At 43.1% G+C, this 18,477-nt stretch overlaps 1 protein-coding gene across 3 annotated transcripts in view; it reads left to right on the top strand.

The window, feature by feature from the left end:
• The first annotated feature begins 4,494 nt into the window (after positions 1-4,494).
• B3GALNT2 (beta-1,3-N-acetylgalactosaminyltransferase 2) overlaps positions 4,495-18,477 on the top strand; it is a 26,121-nt gene continuing 12,138 nt past the window's right edge. The window contains exons 1-5 of one of the 3 annotated variants that reach the window (XM_083606065.1): positions 4,495-4,862; positions 10,505-10,994; positions 11,877-11,977; positions 12,420-12,613; positions 14,327-14,422. In XM_083606065.1, the coding sequence (XP_083462191.1) occupies positions 10,933-10,994; positions 11,877-11,977; positions 12,420-12,613; positions 14,327-14,422 (453 nt within the window). In that variant the 5' untranslated portion in view covers positions 4,495-4,862; positions 10,505-10,932. The remainder of the gene's footprint in view (positions 4,863-10,504; positions 10,995-11,876; positions 11,978-12,419; positions 12,614-14,326; positions 14,423-18,477) is intronic. The other 2 variants (XM_083606064.1, XM_083606063.1) reach the window with 2 other exon arrangements.

Raw genomic sequence — 18,477 nt, 5'->3', positions numbered from 1 at the left:
ACGGGGCAAATTGAAGGTTAGGCTAGCACATGTGTGCCTGGCTCACTACACGTGTTTACCCTTGTGTGTTCAGGACTTTAGAGCATTCTCACTGTTGTCTAAAATCAGTGGTACTTTCACATTCTCATGCTATTGCCCTGTGTCTACAAGACAGTATCCCTCCCCCCGCAAGAAATCTCCAAAGGCTTCTGCTCTTGCGTACATCCTCAGCATCTTTTGGTAGGTCAAGTGTGTGTTTCGAGGGAAGATGAAGCTTAGCCTGTCTGTCTGTAAGCAGCTGTAAGTGTGGGATGCTAGCTGACACCAAAATTCTTCATGGTATGCCATTTCCATCTCCACCCACCCTGGACACTGTAGAAGCTGCCTCTTAATTAAATGTAAATTTATGTTTCTGGCTTTGAATCCTAAATATGAAATTCAAGACAAAAGCTGACACATGTAATGGTTTCCATTCCTATAATTTTATGAAGATAAAACCTATTCCATTCCTTATCTATCATCATACTGTAATATATCTGTGCTCAATAAAACCGGACTCTCATTTTAAAAGAGATTTAGCAGATATGGCAATTTGTTTAAAAATGCCTTTAGAAAGCAAGAAAAACAATTAGTTGCTTTCTTCATAATAAGCTCCACTAGGGAACCCTTTCTACATCATAATTGATTTAATTTTAACAAGGCTGCGCAAGTTACCATGGCAACATGTTTACTTATCCTTTTCCAATTGAAAAGGCCTAAACCGGCACAGTGAACCTAGAAGATGTAGGCCATAGTGTGTGTTGTATTCTCTCTCTTTTTAAAAGATTTCTAAGACATTAGAAACTAAGTTAAATGCAGATGTAAACTGTTTCATAGTATCTCTAAATAAATATATTTTTAGAAGGGGGAAAAAAGGAAGGAAAACACTGCATTCCAAATGACCTCACCCGGAGATTTCACATAAATGTTGAACAGACTGGGGGACAAAATGGAGTCCTCTGCCCAGCATAGCATAGTATAGTACAATTGTCAGGGGGCACAAAAAAACCTCTGACTACATGAACGAAACTAGCATTAGGGAGAATATATTAACCTATATTGCTAATGTTAGACACAAGGGCCAGTAAAAAAGCTGGTAACTGTAAGGCCGTATTGTGAGTTAGTAGATGCTGCTTGGACCAGGAACCACCACTTACAGCTCATCCTCCTAGCCATTTCATTATACTATTTATATATTTGCTATTTTACTGAACCTTAAACAGCTGCTCACCAGCAACAAAAGGCAAAAGCACAGGGACCAACACGTTGCAGTGACCCAGAAGTCAACTCTACCCCCATCTGTACACAGGCAACAGGACCTAATAATGTTGGCCAGCTTCAAAGGTTTATTCACCTGTTCATCTTCCAATGTGATATATACAACCATCTGCAGGCAACACCCGTGTTCTACATAGGACGGGAAGACTAGCCTCTATGCAAAAGAATAAATGGATTCAAAACAGACATCGGAAAGGAAAATTTTCAGAAACTACTTGGAGAACATGTCAGCCTCCCAGAACACTCTGTTAGTGACCTTGAGGAAGCCATCCTTAAACAAAGGAACTTTGAAGGGAAACTCCAGTGTGACGCTGCTGAATTACAGCTCATCAAGAAGTCGAATTCTACCATCAGTTCTGAATTGAGACAGCAGGTTTTATTTTGACTACAGGTGTTTGTGTTGTTAACACTGTTGCGCAAACAGCACTTATTTTACATTTAAGTTTACTTTCATCATCACAGCCTGCATTTCTTGCATGCCATTTCCCTCTGACCTTGCTGCCTACGTTGTTCTCTCTGTACTCCTGTGATTATAGCTGCCTGGCTTCTGTAGGTATAGCAAAATAACTACTGTACAGTATTTCGTTTCTAGCAAAAGTGTGCAGTGTATGTTACACTGTATGCATTACATGCTCTTTCCCACTTGGCAATCATTTTTGGGGGAAAATACTTATGAAATAACTTTTTTACAGCTGTTCTATTCCTCCTTCAACCTCCTTTCCAAATGGTTTGTAGGTTGATTTATTGCTGCCACCTGCTGGATGAATAAATAAAATTATGCATGTTGTAAGTGAAAGAGATGGGACGCGGGTGGCGCTGTGGGTTAAACCACAGAGCCTAGGACTTGCTGATCAGAAGGTTGGCGGTTCGAATCCCCATGACAGGGTGCGCTCCCGTTGCTTGGTCCCTGCTCCTGCCAACCTAGCAGTTCAAAAGCACGTCAAAGTGCAAGTAGATAAATAGGAACCGCTCCAGTGGGAAGGTAAACGGCGTTTCCGTGCGCTGCTCTGGTTCACCAGAAGCAGCTTAGTCATGCTGGCCACATGACCCGGAAGCTGTCTGCGGACAAACGCCGGCTCCCTCGGCCAATAAAGCGAGATGAGCGCCGCAACCCCAGAGTCGGTCACGACTGGACCTAATGGTCAGGGGTCCCTTTACCTTTACTTTAAGTGAAAGAGAAGGCTTGATCATGCAATTATATTGTGAGAGACTGGCAATGGACTGAAGCATGCAATGAAATAGCACCTAAAGAAAGAATTATCATTTACCTTAACTATTTGCAGTACATTACTCTTACTGTAATTTTCCTATACAAATCACAGCTGAAAAGAGACCTATCGTTCAGAGGAAACCAGAAATGGTGAACTAGGACACATAGGACTGGGAATGGTAGCTTGTTTCAAAATGCAGATGCCTAGAGAAATCAGATTTCAGTCTCTCCCCCCCCCCCATTTGCAACCCAGACAAGAGCTTTTTCTGTGGTAGCTCCAAAATCGTGGAACTAACTCCTTACAGAGACGCACCTTTAGCATTATCAATGTTTGCTGAAGATGCACCTCATTACCTATGACAGCTGAAAAGTATTTTATAAGCTACCTGAAAACTATAAAGAAACCTGATGGATAAGAAGTCAGGGTACATATATAAATGAATTATAAAATTTGCAGCATGTGGATAATGTGGAATAAATTGCAGTGAATAATGCAAGTGCACTCTAGAAAATTAAGGTGTAAATCTCATTGCAGAAGGTGTGGACACACAAAAAATATTTTTGGTCTCGCATATAGGGTTTGCCAGCATTTTAATGGTCCTACTCCTGCGTCTTTGCCGTGCAAAAATTAAGCAGGTGATGCTTCCCACAATCATTTCATCTCCATATTAGGAAGAGCTTCACCTGCTAGATTTCTGCATGCCAGGCTGCTGTTAAAATCATAGGGGCAGTACCAGTAAAGCGATTAGCAGCAGTAGGTGCAGGGTGGTAGGGTTAGGAGACTAAATGACTGGATCAGGCCAACTTAAGCGAGAGAGTCAATAGCTGTAACAGGTGGACCATTCCCTATACATACACGAAAAAAATATTACATGTTTTATTCCTGTACTGCCCTTCTTCCCAATCAGGAGCCCAGGACAGTACACAGCATCATTAAAAAACAGTCAATTTAAACATCAGGCAGGAGCCACCCGCTTTTTCAATTTAACCTAATTTCAACAGTTGGTGAAGAAGCCCTTTGGACTAACGACTCATGATATCAACAGTGACACTGGAATTTACATTTATCTATATTTGCTTTTTCAGCAACAGAGGTGGATCGGTGTAAACTTTGGTTTCTATTATAGGAAGTTTTATCGATTTTCAGTGTATAAACACAATCACGAAGAGTCCCCCACCAACTTGCCCTCCTCTCCCCTCATACAGGTAATTTTATTAAGTCCTGCTTGTGATTCTGGTGGATTTTTCAGAGTTATCAGTGGATAACCCTGTACCGCTAGCAGGCGTGTTGCCAGCAGAAGAAGGAACGTGCATTCCCACGTACCACTCCGCCTGCCTGCAAACGTAGCGAGATTTAACTCTGCATCTCAGGAAACAGCCGGTCCTGGGGCATCTGCTTGTTTCCCTTGAGAGGCGCAGGACGCTGCTGCTGGGGAAGAGCCAGGTCTAGTTCCCGCCTCCCACCCGCAAGTTCTTCGCAGGCGTGGGCGTTTAAAAAAATGCTGGCTTCCCACGTTCAAACGCTGGTAAAGCGCTTCAGTCCAGAGAGGGGAGCTCAAGCTGACATGACAGAAAGCCTCCCATTTGAAAGGTTATATAAAGCAGAAAAGAGAGAGAGCTATTGAAATGAAATTCGTTGTTATTATTTCGCGCGACGCTGACTCTCATTTACAGTGGTACCTCAGGTTACATACGCTTCAGGTTACAGACTCCGCTAACCCAGAAATAGTGCTTCAGGTTAAGAACTTTGCTTCAGGATGAGAACAGAAATCGTGCTCCGGCAGCGGGAGGCCCCATTAGGTAAAGTGGTGCTTCAGGTTAAGAACAGTTTCAGGTTAAGAACGGACCTCCAGAATGAATTAAGTACTTAACCCGAGGTACCACTGTATTTCTGCCGATCGGCTGCTTGCTGCGGGGCATCCCCAGAGGAGGAGTTGGAGGCCCCCGGCGGCCCCCTCTTCGCCGCCAGGCATTGTGGGGATTGTAGTCAGGAGCTCCGGCTGTGCGCACACGCGTTTCCACGTTGGGGGCGGGGCTCTGGCTCTGGGCCGGCCGCGGGAGGGGCTGGAGAAGAGGCGGCCGGCAGAGCCCCCCCGCCGCCGCCGCTCGCGCTGCCTCCGAGAGAGCCGGGGGAGGAAGCGAGGCGCCTCCTCTTGTCCCTCCGGGTCACCCCCCTCCCCAGCCCCTTCTTCCTGGTCCCCGCTAAGAGGTCCGTAACGGCTGCGAAGGGGCCGGCGGCGGCCAATGCGAAATTGGTTGGTCCTTCTGTGCCCGTGTGTGGTCGGGGTCGTGCTGCACCTCTGGCTGCTCCTCCTCAGCTGCCCGGCGATTGGCCCCGGGAAGCAGCACCCGGCAGGTAGGTCGGGGAGGGAGGGAGGAAGCAAGCAAGCGGGGAGCGGCGCCCTCTTGCCCGCCTCCCTGAGGGAAGGAGGGAGGGGTGGGCGGCATTTCACCCTGCTCTTCCCCCACGCGTGAGGTGAGGTAGGAGAGAAGCCTGCATGGGGGCGCGGAGGGGTGAAGGTGGGTGGGCGCCTTTCTCGCCCTGTGTGGAGGGAAGGGAAGGGCAACGGGTAGAGGCAGGCCCGGCTCCAGCTTTTGGGGGGCGCTCTGGGCAGGCTGCCCTTGACGGAGCCCTGCCAAGCGCCTGTTGAGCCCCCTTTCCCCGCTCTCAGGAGGGCTCACCTGGCGTCGCCCGTAGTGGGCTGCTGCCTCCTGAGGGCGAGGGAGAAGGGCAAGGGGCGAAAGTAGTGCCCACCTCCCCACCCACCCAAAAAAACTTAGGTATTGGTAGAACAGGGGATGGCGACGTGCTGCCTCCCCCCCCCCCAAGGCAAGCAAGGTTACTGGCGAAAGCAACCGGGAGACGATGGGGTGCAAAAACCGCCCCCTCAGAGGGTGGGGAGGGTGGTTTGCCCCCTTCGTTTTGGAGGGAGTTTAGGAGATGGGGCACCCGCGGGAGAAGTGTAGAGCAGGGGATTGTGGATCAGGAGGCATGAGGGAAGCAGGCGTCAACCAGAAGCGGGGCGGGGGGGGGGGAGATTGAGGCAATGAAGGGCATAATTCACCCAGGCACTTGGAGAGAAGTTGGGACAAAGGTAGGAGGGAAGTGCTGTAAAAATAAGGCACACAGAAAAAGATGAGAGCAAATGAGAAAGGAGGTCGGCTTGGTCCCCACTTGGTTTGTAGGAGAATTGAATAGTGGCAAAAGATTCCTCATAAAGCATAAATAAGATATGGAAAAGGTGGCTTAGAGTCTCGCCTTATGTGTTCTTATTGAGAAGTGAATGAGTTCAATGAGCCTTCCTCTGAAGAAAGTCATTTTTGGCTTGTAATGCTCATCTAGACTAGGGGAGAAAGTGAGAGGTGAGCTAAGAACTAACATGCTTGAGTGTAGCAGAGGAAATCCTGTGTATGTGTTGTGGGCAGGAGGAACCCTCAACCTGGCTATTGACCTGAAGGGTGGGGACTCCTATCCAGTCATCCATTATTATTGCAGCAACTAAAGAAAGATGAGGAGGAGGCCTCCAGGCATTCCTTTCCTAAAAATTAATTTTTTGGGATCTCTGCTGGTTCAAGACAGATTGGAAAAGAATGTGTGCTAGCAAAACTATTTAAATAAAGGAATAAGTCGGCACTAAGAAACTCGGGAAGAAAACTGCTGGGGAAAAAGAATTGCAAACTAAATTATTGACAGAATACTGTGTGATTTGGCCATCTACTGGGCTGATCATACGAAACAGATTTAATGAAACCAAATGCTGGAGTACTTTGGAGTAAATTATTTGTCTATCATGCTGAAGAAAAAAAATGGCCCAATAAATTAGACCCCAGTCCCTTTGTTCTCTTGAGTATTTATGACAAACATGCTGCCTTCAAGATCATCAAATCTCTTTTGAAATTAGGATAGGGGCAAAATTGCAAACGTTCCTCTCAGAGTGTGGTGAAACTTAAACTTTGGTTGCACCTACTCTCAGACCTTTTGCTTAGTCTCTGTTTACAAAGTTTACCTGTTTGCTTCTGCCAAGAGGGTTCAAGACACACCATGTGCTCTTTGTCCATGTAGTTAGTTTTTTATTCCATTTATGTATTGCTCCATAAAATATCCCAGAGCAATGTTACAGTAAAACCATCCTCAGCTCCTTCCAACAAGCCTTTTTAGTAGAGATACTTCTCAGCCTATATCCATGTTCAGATTGTTATGAGGTGTTTTACAGGTGTGTTTGTTGCTGTTGAGAGAAAGGACAGGGCAAGACATAAATTTAACAACAACAATTCCATAGGTAGAAACAATTTCATATGTAACAGATTTCCACTGAAAAGCCATGTTGAAAAATGAAGATCTTTAATAGGCACTGAAAAGACAATGAGACAGCACCTGTTGTCTCTAGCACCTGCCTAATGTTTAATGGAAAGGAGTTTCAAAGGGTAGGTGCCACCACACTAAAAGTCAGTTTCCTGTATCATGTGGAATGAACCTCCTTGTAAGATGGTGTCTGCAGGAGGCCCTCTCCTGCAGAGTGCAGTGAACTGTTGGGTGTATAGTTGGGATCTCAAGTTCCTGCTTTCCCCTATTCTCATTAATAAATTTATAGACTGCTTCACAGCATAAAACCATCAAAGTGGTTTCATTCAGACTTGTAGTCTGCCTCCATTCTTTATCCTTCTCTGGGGTCCAGGTGATCCCACTTCTGTGGGATCCTGCTTTGTAGCAATTTAGCTTTCAAAAGTAACTAGAACTGGGAGCTAATTATGTGTTGGACCTGCTCCTTAAGTAGCTTTACGAATTGGATTCTAATTCCCTCGTGTTTCTATTTAGTTACATGTAGTGGCAAACACCAGTGTTTTCATCCTGTTGCTGTACCTCTGATTAGTTACCTGCCTTTTACTGTGGATGTGGCATTAGGGGTATGACACAAAAAGTGCATTGAGCTTTTTGCATGGCGGCTTACTGCTCCATAAGTGGTCCAGAGACCATGTGATGATTGAAGGTGGTTTTTTGTGAGGTTTAGGAACAAATCAGTTAGTGTTTTGGGGAGCAAAACTGTGTTTGAATTGAATTGGGACAAAGTTAGATTCATACTAGTCTTTCTTTCCAACCTGGAGTTGTAGAATAGTCCCTGAATCTAAGGACTATGAGGTCTGTACCAGCTAAAGCTCCTAGGCCAGCTTCAAGGGAAGCCCTCCACAGAGTACACTGCAGCAATTCAATTTTGGAGTTGCTGATGTATGGACCAATGTGGCAAGGCTATTCCTGTCCATAAATGGTCTTAGCTGGTGAAAGATACTCCTAGGCTGCTTGAGCCTCCTGTGACGAAAGTAGCTCAATGAGAACCCCAAGACCAGGTACTTGTTCCTTTAGGAGAAGTGCAATCTGCCTAATTTCTACACCCAGAGAACTTTAAGGTTCAGACTGGACCTCATCCAGCCCACCACTGCTTCCAGGCACTGGTCCAGGACTTCCACAGCCACACCTGACTTAGATGTAACTGAGAAGTAGAGCTGGGTATTATCAGCATACTGATGACACAGTGTTCCCAATCCCCTGATAACCACTTCCAACAGCTTCATATAGCTAGTAGGGACAAATATACATTATAGCTTCAGAAGAAACCCAGATATTCCAAGAAATTCTAGTAAAATGTACAAAGAAAAGTTTTTCCAACCAGAAACTCCTTAGATTCCTTGAGACATTATCAGGATATATTTGATGGGTTTTACTTTGTCCTAATACTGGCTTTCAAATACTTGCATAATCTCTCCACAGAAATAATAACAAGCATGCTTTCCACAGATCAAAAAACAGCCTGGAGACAGGAGTACTAAAACACATTTGCAGACTTTTTTTTAGGTTGGCATCACTTTCTTCAAAAGCTTAGGTCAAGTGTATAACACATCTAAAACCAGCAACAGTGAAAACATGGTTCACAGATTTTGACTGGTATTGATAGCTAAGATCTTTTCCCTCTCTTTGTCCCTGTTCCCCCACAGAGGTGGACCACAATAATCTTTGGCTTCCTCTTCAGCTCTAAATTGGACAGCCTTTGGGGCAGGGGAACAGGGGATTTGAATGGTGCTGGACTGCTGAGCAGCTCAGCCCAGGCCAAGCCCCACTTTGGAATGTGGGGCCGGGGATCTTCCCCCCTCAGTTGCAGAATCTTTCTGTGTAGATTTGCAGAGTGAAACTGCAGGAATAATTCCTGTCTATTCCTCAGTTCCATGTTGGAGAGGAAGCCTGGAGTTCTGGGGCAGCAAGAGGTGGACAGATATATTTAAACAGTCACAACCTTTATTGTACAACTGCATAGCTGGTGACCAGGACTAGATTAAAATTGGGTGTGAAATTGGATAGGGTGCCCACTCCCCTGTTCTTACAGGGAGATGTGGGTGGAATTGTGGACTCATGGCAATGAGATCAGGAGTGTAAAGTGACTTCCACTCACTTAATTGACTCGGAGGGGAATTTTCCTTGGCTGTATAACACCAACTCACTCTCTCCATACGTGTGGCACTTGTGCCCAGCTATTTTTTAGTGTGAATGGTAATATACCGGAGAGAGCATTTCCTCCTTAGATTGAACCCATTGTATAAACCAGGCCTAGGCAAACTTGGCCCTCCAGATGTTTTGGGACTACAACTCCCATCATCCCTAGCTAACAGGACCAGGGGTGATGGGAATTGTAGTCGCAAAACATCTGGAGGGCCAAGTTTGCCTATGCCGGGTGTAAACCTTTTGTAATTCAAATTTATAATCTTGTGACTACAGGATTCCATTCTTGAAACTGTGTGCCAGCAACAATATATTATATAAGATACTCATAGAAGACAGTGATATTATGAAATGTCACCATGCTGTTAAATCTTGAACATGCAATGTAAATTTGAAAATCTTTTGGGATATGCTAAAATTAGACTTCTGAAATTACCTCTTCCTGCCTTACGTGCAGTAGTTGTTCTAAGCTGTCCAGGCACTTAGTTGATTTGTCATCTTAATTTTTTTGGATGCAATCTCAAATTAAGCAGAGTGAGATGAAACTGATCTCTTGCCAGTGCTAAATATACATCTGAGCATTTCCATTATAGAATAACTGAAGATACAAGCCTATCTTTCTCAATTGACTAGGATTATGCCGTGTTTATTTAGTCTCAGTTTAGGAAAATCCCTTAGTGTAAAGGAAAATTTGTTTATTGTAAGTTTTTGTGTGAAGCTTTTCGCCATAGCAGTTGGATATGCATATGTTTAGCTGAGAATGCAATTTAAAACATATAACCTTCCTTTTCTCCCTCATGAAAATTTCAGAGTATTGGCTCATTTCCAATGCAGTGCTAAGTAAGCGTCCCTTTAGCACAAGGACTCTTGCTTGCTTAATAAACTTTTCTTTCCCCCCCACTGCCCACGTGCTCCCTAAATGTATTTTGTGAGTTCCCCCAACCCTCTGGAGCAGATTTGGGAGGGTGTGGGGCACACGTTGGGGATGGCAGGGGGAAGTTCTAGTGGGAATTCTTGAGCTTATGGGACTGCATTGTATACAAACCACTGAGACTCCCCAAATTCTGCCTTGGTTTATATTAATGTTAACTATACAATAATAGCTTTATCTTCTCAGTATTGCAGGCTTCAAATTATATGCAATCCATTCATTTTAGTGTGTAAAGTGCTCTTGTGCCAAAGCTTCAAACTCCTCAAATATGTGAAATTGCATTTCTAAATCCCTTGTGTTCTTTACCTATTAATCTAAGAAATAGTTTATTATTTTTTAAGATTTCTTCTCTTGTTACACAGGTTTGGCTTGTCTAGCTTGTATTTAGTTAATTCTGGTTGAAGAGTTAGCAAGTTAATGCAAACTAAAATCAGCTTCCAGTGTTGTGTTGTTTTTTTAAAGTTACTGCCCCAGTATTGTTTACCATTTCACCACCATTTGAATGATCTGCCTATAGCTCTCGCCACCCCACTTGTGCACTTGCTTTTCTAGTAAGGCATTCTTAATTTCTACTTCCTAGGTCTACTGGCTTTCTTTCCTCATTGGAAACCGAAACATTATGATGTCATCGTAGGGGTACTGTCTGCACGACATAATGATGGGTTGCGGAATGCTATAAGGAACACTTGGTTCAGGCATTTGAAGCAGCACCCAGGACTGAGCCAACGGTAATTCCAAAGAGTTGCTTGTTCCTTCTCTTATGAACCTCAAAACCTAGTATCCAAGCTCATTTATGAGAATCTTCAATAAGTGGAACTAGTTCAAAATATTCTTTAAATAACGCAAAACCCCCTGCTAAGTTATAGTGAATTCTGTTGCCTGCTTCTGAATTCTCCAACAAGAAGTGTCCTGACCTAAATTAAAATGCTCATCTGCTTGACAGTGCTTTTCTTTATTCTTTTAATGAACATGTCATAATACTGTCCTATGTAGCTGGAATATTCCAGGATGACACTTCATTACATATTAAGATATGCATTACTGTTGAAAAAAGATGGCAGCAAAACAAGGCAAGTGGATGTAATAGGTTTCCATGCTAATTTTACTGGCTTTTAATAAATCATTTCTGTGATTATTAATCCTTTATGGGGAAAAACATTTAGAAGATCATTAATCTCATTTTAATTAATCTGGAATGAATACCAGTGTCTAGTTTTCTCTTTCAAATAACTGAGGGAACTTAGAATTGCTACTCCACAGAAACAAGTAAACAAGTTGCACAGGGAAGTCCTTCCTTTTTATTCATTGAGCCCTGAAACTCTGTGGTTTCTTGGACAGCATCCCATGAAGCATCTGAAACATCAGAGCTCTCCCTCCAAGAGTAGGAGGATTGCTCCAGCCTTGGAGAGGAAGCTCTGATGTTGAATGCCCATATTAGATGCCCTTCACTACTGCAGAAACTTCAGCTGCCTTTAATTGTTTTTTTAGTTATTGTTTCTTTTTCTATGTTTTAGCTGTTCTTAGTTTATCTGTAAGCTGCCTTGAGTCTCTGTCAGGGAGAAAGGTGGGGTATAAAACAAGAACATCACTAGGGCTGAATAGGGGATGTGACAGGGAAGATTAGCCTGACTAGCAGAAGGCTTGGATCCAAAGGATCAAATATCTCCCCACCTCCACTGTATGCCCCCAAACCACAGAAAACACTACAGCCCAGGAGCTTAAAAAAGAAAGAAATCCTGGGAAAGAATGGCAAAGTGTGGTGGGTGGAGCAGTTAATCTGTCTTCAGTTCTCCTGTCCCCACCTGCCCCCCGCTTTAGGGTTGCAGCCTTAATCATTTGTAAAGGACAAAAGTGGGTGAAGTGTGTTGTGGTTTTCTTGTGTGAAGCAGTCTTCATAATTCTGAAAATTATGGAACAGAAATCAGTAAATGTTGTTAATGACAATATTTTAGTGTCCTTGTGAAGTTTATAATTGGTGCACATGGATGTGATGTGCCAGTAGAAGATAGAGAAGATCCTTATTCATGCAGACTTCTGAACATCACTAACCCAGGTAAAAACTTTTAGAAATCTTTTGGATGGATTGCTTATTATGTAGCATATGCTTATAGCTAATTAGCTCTGCGAACATTGCAACTGCTGCAGTTTATTGCCCATTGAGCTATTTTTACACTAGAAATCTCTCATACTAAGCCAAACATTTTTACGCTGTTATGACAGTTTTAGCAAGGACCCCTTCTTTGTTTTACATCGAGCCCACCCACTCTTCTTAATTGGTGCAGTTGGATATACTTTTAAGTAAATGTCTTAGGGATTAAAGTGTAAGCTGTTTCTAAGTACATTATCCACTGCACTTGCCAGTGATTGTAATTAATATGGAAAAAATCCATGTCTTCTGTAATAAGAGTGTTCAAGAGTTGCTTTCTCTCAATCACCTTTTTTAAATTGACTTCTGTTGTGCTCTTTGTTACTCCCCCCCCCCCCACTTCCAATAGTTCTGAATCAAGAAGTTGAAGCATTCAATTTGCCAGAGGATGACACTTCAGCGCTCTTGGAAGATAGAATTGTCAGTGTGCATTTCAAAGTCCTTTACCCGATTGTCATCACCAGTCTTGGGGTGTTCTACGATGCTGAGGGTGTAGGATTCCAGAGAAACATAACAGTGAAACTGTACCAGGCAGAGCAGGAGGTATGCTGCTGTAGTTGTCCTAATAGAATGAACAAAATCCACAGCCTTTTTCTAAGTGTAGAATAAAGGAGAGGTAACAGGTATCTATGATAAACGAACGCATAGCGTGGACTGTAGTGCCATAACCTGCAATTGTCAAACAATTTGTTCCTTGAAAGTTCTTTGACATTTGTGAGTCAGTAAGAATAGGATTCATGGGGTGGGTATATGGGAGGAGAAATAAATAGAAAAGGGCAAAAAGTCAGATATTTCTATGCCCTCTCTATGTTTTGTGCCAAAACATTGAAGAAGATGGTTTAACCATGATTTCTGATAGTCTTCTGTCTGCTCTAAAATAATTAGGCACAGGGAAAGGGAGCACAGATTCATTTTTCTTCATTAGGCCATTAAATTAATTTTTGTCTAGATTTTAATGGCTGATGAATCTAGGTGGGTCTCCTTCTGCTGTAGGATGTGGCTTGGCTCCTTTGCTTGCTTGCATGGGTTGTGTTTTTGGTGATTTTATAAGATGCAATGAAAGGGGTTGCAGCCTAAAAGATGGGATATTAAATAAATAAATGATTCTACCTTGCAGTGGGTGTTAAAACTAGATATTAATTTGCTTCCTGCCAGCCCTGATGCTTTGAATCCATTGTGATGGAAGGCATATTCCGTATAATGGCTTTCCAGAGGCTCATGGTAAACGAGTTATGTTAGGTACAATTCTTTCAGTGGATTTTAAAGTAGCTATTTATGTAGGGTAGCTGAAAGTCCAGGCTTAAGTCACAGGTCTGCTTTGCAACTTGAGTCAGAGGACTGCTTTGCAATGCGCTTTAGAGTTTAAATTAGCAGCCTAGGAATGTTTTATATGTGGGATTACATTTGGCTTTACTTATGCAGTAATAGTAATAACAATAAAGGAAGTATGCAAAAACCCTTGTATTTAACAACTTGCCTGGTAGCCACAGAGACCAGAAATTCCAAGCAGGCTTGTGGAGGAGGAACAGGTCACTGTATTCCTCCTGTGCCAGACTGCTTGGTTTTTATGTTAGCAACAGGAGGAGGAAAGCCCCTTCTTTGATCAGCATGGAAACACTGAGGGGATAGTTTGCTTTGGCAAGAGAAGAGTCTTGCATGTGCCAGATGACCCAGGAGTGGTTTCTGATAATTTCTACTAATGTATGGGTAGTAAACAAGCACAACCATTTTCCTTACTCATCCCACAACCAGTTCCAAAAATTCTATAAAGGCTTGAATGAGATTGGATTAAAATAGGTAACACTTGAATGCAAATGTGGGTTGTTCTGCTGTTAGGACTGCATTTGAGATATCCTGAAATGGAGGTTTGCATATTATTGATGTGAACCTGGAATATATCGTATTGGACTCAGTGGACATTTCAAATGTAGTCTGTGGTATTTTTATTCTGACATGGGTACCTTTAAGTGTGCAAGATGTTGGCTAAGGCCCTGAAGTCTTGATATAGGGACTTGAAAGCTCCCCCCCCCCCCATTATTTAGCAATGCATATTTGCATTTTAGGTGTAGAGTCTTTGAAGCTTACCTTTTTATAGGATTTTTTCAAGAGTGGGCAGGCCATGTAAAAAGCATGCAGGTGATTGCATGTTCTCCTGTATCTACAACTATATTTGAATGTTGTAAACTGGTCAAGAGTGCATGAATATTAATTAATGGCATTCATGGCTTACAACTGTGTTGCTTTTTGTTTTCATAGGAGGCTCTCTTCAGTGCTCGCTTTAGTCCAGCTAGCTGTGGAGTGCAAGTAAACAGACTCTGGTATAAACCTGTAGAACAGTTCATTCTGCCTGAGGTACGTGTGGAGCGTATCTAAACTGGTTCTTTACAATGGCATTTGTTTTTTTCATCTATTAAGAATTCTTCAGCTTTTTTTCTGTCATTATTAAATTATTAATGGATTTGAGACTGTGAAATATCACACATACTCGGTGCTAGCAACCATATCTATTTGTAGCTCAGTGCACTCTCATTCTGCTCGTCTGTAAGTAACTGAAATCTTCTTAACATCCCAATAACTTAATGGGGAGGTGGCATTATAAGCTTTCAAGAGAATTGTCTCCAAGCCCTGGTGAGTAGAGGCAGTGGATTTTAGGCAGCTTTTATTCATGGGGTAAAAAAGAAGAGGCATTATATTGCATTCTAAAATTCTGTTTCATACTTAATATGGAAGAGAATGAATAGATCTGGCCAGAGAATGGAGTTCTACATTTAAACTTGGGTCCAAATCCTAATGTAGATTAAAGTATAGAGAGAGCTGTAGAGCACAGTTCTATTTCTTATCCCGTTTTCCACCTATAAAGTTGGAATATTAGATATTTCCATCATGGGCCTATTCTGAAAATGAATGAGATAAAAAAATATTATCCCTCCTGCACGTTCCTCCAGTGAAGAGAGAAGTATGGAAGAAAAATGTAATGAGTTTTAAAATGGACAGATCATTTCAGTACAGGCAACTCCCCATTTACGCAAGCTCTATTTGCATGCAACTGTGCACATGTGTGGTGCTGGAAATGGGTGGCACCCAGGAGAGTCCTTCTGGCTTGTGAGGAGATCCTCCTTGGAGCCCAAAAAGGAGGGTCTCCTGAACTGAAGGCCCAGTGTGGCTTTGTTAAGGCCTCCCCACCTAACAGTTGACATGCGGGGTAGCGCAGCAGCAGCTGCTTCCCCACACATCAGCTGAGCAAGCCCTGCTGCCCTCCATCTCACATGCATAATAATAATAATAATAATAATAATAATAATAATAATAATATATATATTTTTTAAAAAAAATTATTTATACCCCACCCTCCCTGGCCAGAGCCGGACTAAGGGCGGCTAACACCAATAAAATTCACAGTAAAAACATCATAGGGGGAAAAGGGGGGTGGGGAAACAAACCTATTTAAAATACAAGTTAAAATGCAATTTAAAATGCAGCCTCGTTTTGAAGTAGCTGATAAATCAAGACCATAAGGGGAGGGAAAAATAGGGGTCAGACTGAGTCCAAACCAAAGGCCAGGTGGAACAGCTCTGTCTTGCAGGCCCTGTGGAAAGCTGTCAAGTCCCGCAGGGCCATAGTCTCTTGTGACAGAGTGTTCCACCATGTGGGGGCCAGTGCTGAAAAGGCCCTGGCCCTAGCTGAAACCAATCTAACCTCCTTGAGGCTCGGGACCTCCAAAGTGTTGTTATTTGTGGACCTTAAGGTCCTCTGCGGGGCATACCAGGAGAGGTGGTCCCTTAGATACGTGGGTCCTAGGCCCCATAGGGCTTTAAAGGTCAAAACCAAAACCAGCACCTTAAACCTGACCCTGTACTCCACCGGGAGCCAGTGCAGTTGGTAAAGCACTGGATGAATGTGATCCCGCGGCAAGGACCCTGTAAGGAGCCTCGCCGCGGGATTCTGCACCCGCTGGAGTTTCTGGGTCAGCTTCAAGGGCAGCCCCGCATAGAGCGAGTTACAATAATCAAGCCTGGAGGTGACCATCACATGGATCACTGTGGCCAGATCAGGGCGAGAAAGGTAAGGGACCAACGGCATAATACGGCTATGGAAAAATGCCACCTTTGCTGTGGCTGAAACCTGCGCCTTCATGGAAAGGGAGGCATTGAAGGTTACACCCAAGCTCTTGACAGAAGGTGCTGGCACTAATTGAGCCCCTGCAAGAGATGGGAGTTGCCCCCCAACCCCGTATAGTCCCAACCCAGCCAGAGGACCTCTGTCTTCGAAGGATTCAACCGGCTCCCATGCAGCCATCCAGCCACAGCTTCCAAGCGTCTGGTCAGTGTGTCCGGGGCCGAGTCAAGGCGGCCGTCCATCCACAGAACAGGTGTCATCAGCATCAGAGGGACAGTGGGCCTTCTTGATCAGCTCAGCTGATGTGCAGGGAAGAAGCTTCCCTGTGTGTCAGCTGTGCAAGCCCTGCTGCCCCTCCAGGGTGCTCCCAATATACCGTATTTTTTGCTCTATAAGACTCACTTTTTCCCTCCTAAAAAGTAAGGGGAAATCTGTGTGCGTCTTATGGAGCAAACGCAGGCTGCGCAGCTATCCCAGAAGCCAGAACAGCAAGAGCGATTGCTGCTTTCACTACACAGCGATCCCTCTTGCTGTTCTGGCTTCTGAGATTCAGAATATTTTTTTTCTTGCTTTCCTCCTCCAAAAATCAGGTGCGTCTTGTGGTCTGGTGCGTCTTATAGAGCGAAAAATACGGTATGTTGTTTTGGTTACAAACAGGGAGGCCCGGAAAATAACCCCCTCATGAATTGAGAGTTGTCTGTAATACAAACTTCTTCTAAAATACATATGTCCTGATTTTAGTGAACCATAGATTTAATGCTTCTGTGGAGAGCATGTTTTTAACATTTGTTCGTTGTTTTATTGCTGGTTTGAGCTTCTTTGGGAGGAAGGGTGGGATAGAAATTCAAGAAATGCACAATAAACAAACAAAACAATACGTTTCCTGTTAAAATGAAAGATGTTACTTATAACTAAAGGTCAACATAGTTTGACCATCCCTCCTCATCTTCTAAGAGCAGAATGTGGAGGTCTTGCTTAATCAGCAGCTTTTTTGTTACTCCCCTGGAATTAGCTTTGTGTGAGAACTATCTCAGCCCATCATTCCAGATATTTAGATGACATAAAACATTTTTATTTAGATGATTATGTGATAAAAAGTGTTGTTGACTTTAAATTATTGATATTTTGATGTGTCTTATCTTTATTCAATTTAATTTTAGCAGACTTTTTTATTGTGTGCCAGGGACAATACACTGGAAGAGGAATTGCAAAATAAATGTATTGATAGAACTGGATAAAGTCTTCAGGGTTAAACTGCATCTGTATTTTTGCAGGAAGGAAATCTCTGAACACTTGTTTTTCAGGCCACAATTATTCTGTTTCTTAAAGCTTTAGGCTCAGGGACTCCAAAGCCAAAATAAATAGCAAAAGAAGAAGAGTTTGTAAGACACTAGTTTAAAGCAGCGTTTATTCATCCCTGACACAGTTATGTCTTTTATGCATTTATTAATGAGCAGCAATCTGAACAACAACAGACACCATAGTGCCTCAGTTTTTACTGTGGTTAATGTTCACTATGCAGAATTGACCTTAGTGCACTGGGGGAAATTGCATATAGTCTGTGTTTTATTCTTTGATTATTCAACTGTAGTAGGCAGCCTTCAACGAAAGTTAGCAAGGTTGATAACTGATTTTGCTGCTTTCTCATAGAGACCTCTACCAATTTTAAGCCCCAGCCATTTATTTTTCACTGTAAAAGTGTTGTTTGAATGTCTACACTGCCCCCTTCATAAAGCAAACCAACATACATTAATTCCTTAAGGAGACAAGATGCCATTGTAAACTGGATGCAGATACACACACAGTGCTTTGAAGGTGTCTCAGTAAAGGGGAAAACAGGATCGGGAAATAACAGTGCTTGTGGAAAATCACTGCTGTTGTAACATGCCATTCCAACCAGTCACAAACCTAACCATGATAACATACTGCAATGGAAGATGAGAGATGGATACTTACCTCTGTAGTCTCCCCAAATAGGCTTGGGAGAAGTGTTTGGGGGTTTGCCTGTAAAGGAGAATAAGTTTATGTTCTTCTTTCATAGCCAGTGAATAAATTGGGATATGAGCTAAATGTGAGTCACTAAAAATGAGAAGGGCCATCAGAAATATGCCAGAAGCTATTGAACTGCCTCTTTCATAAGCAACTATTAAACAGGAAAATGTTTATGTGAAACGAAGTAGAACCATGTTTTAATATACGCTTCAATGTGCTCACTCTTTTAGGGTGGAAAGAAAATATCTTGGCAAATATGCAATCCCATCCTTAAGCATCTGAAGATAATGGGGAATGTT

The sequence above is a fragment of the Podarcis filfolensis genome (assembly GCF_964270895.1).
Source record: "Podarcis filfolensis genome assembly, chromosome: 3".
Classification (NCBI taxonomy): Eukaryota; Metazoa; Chordata; class Lepidosauria; order Squamata; family Lacertidae; genus Podarcis; species Podarcis filfolensis.
This window is presented reverse-complemented; position numbering and strand designations above follow the sequence as displayed.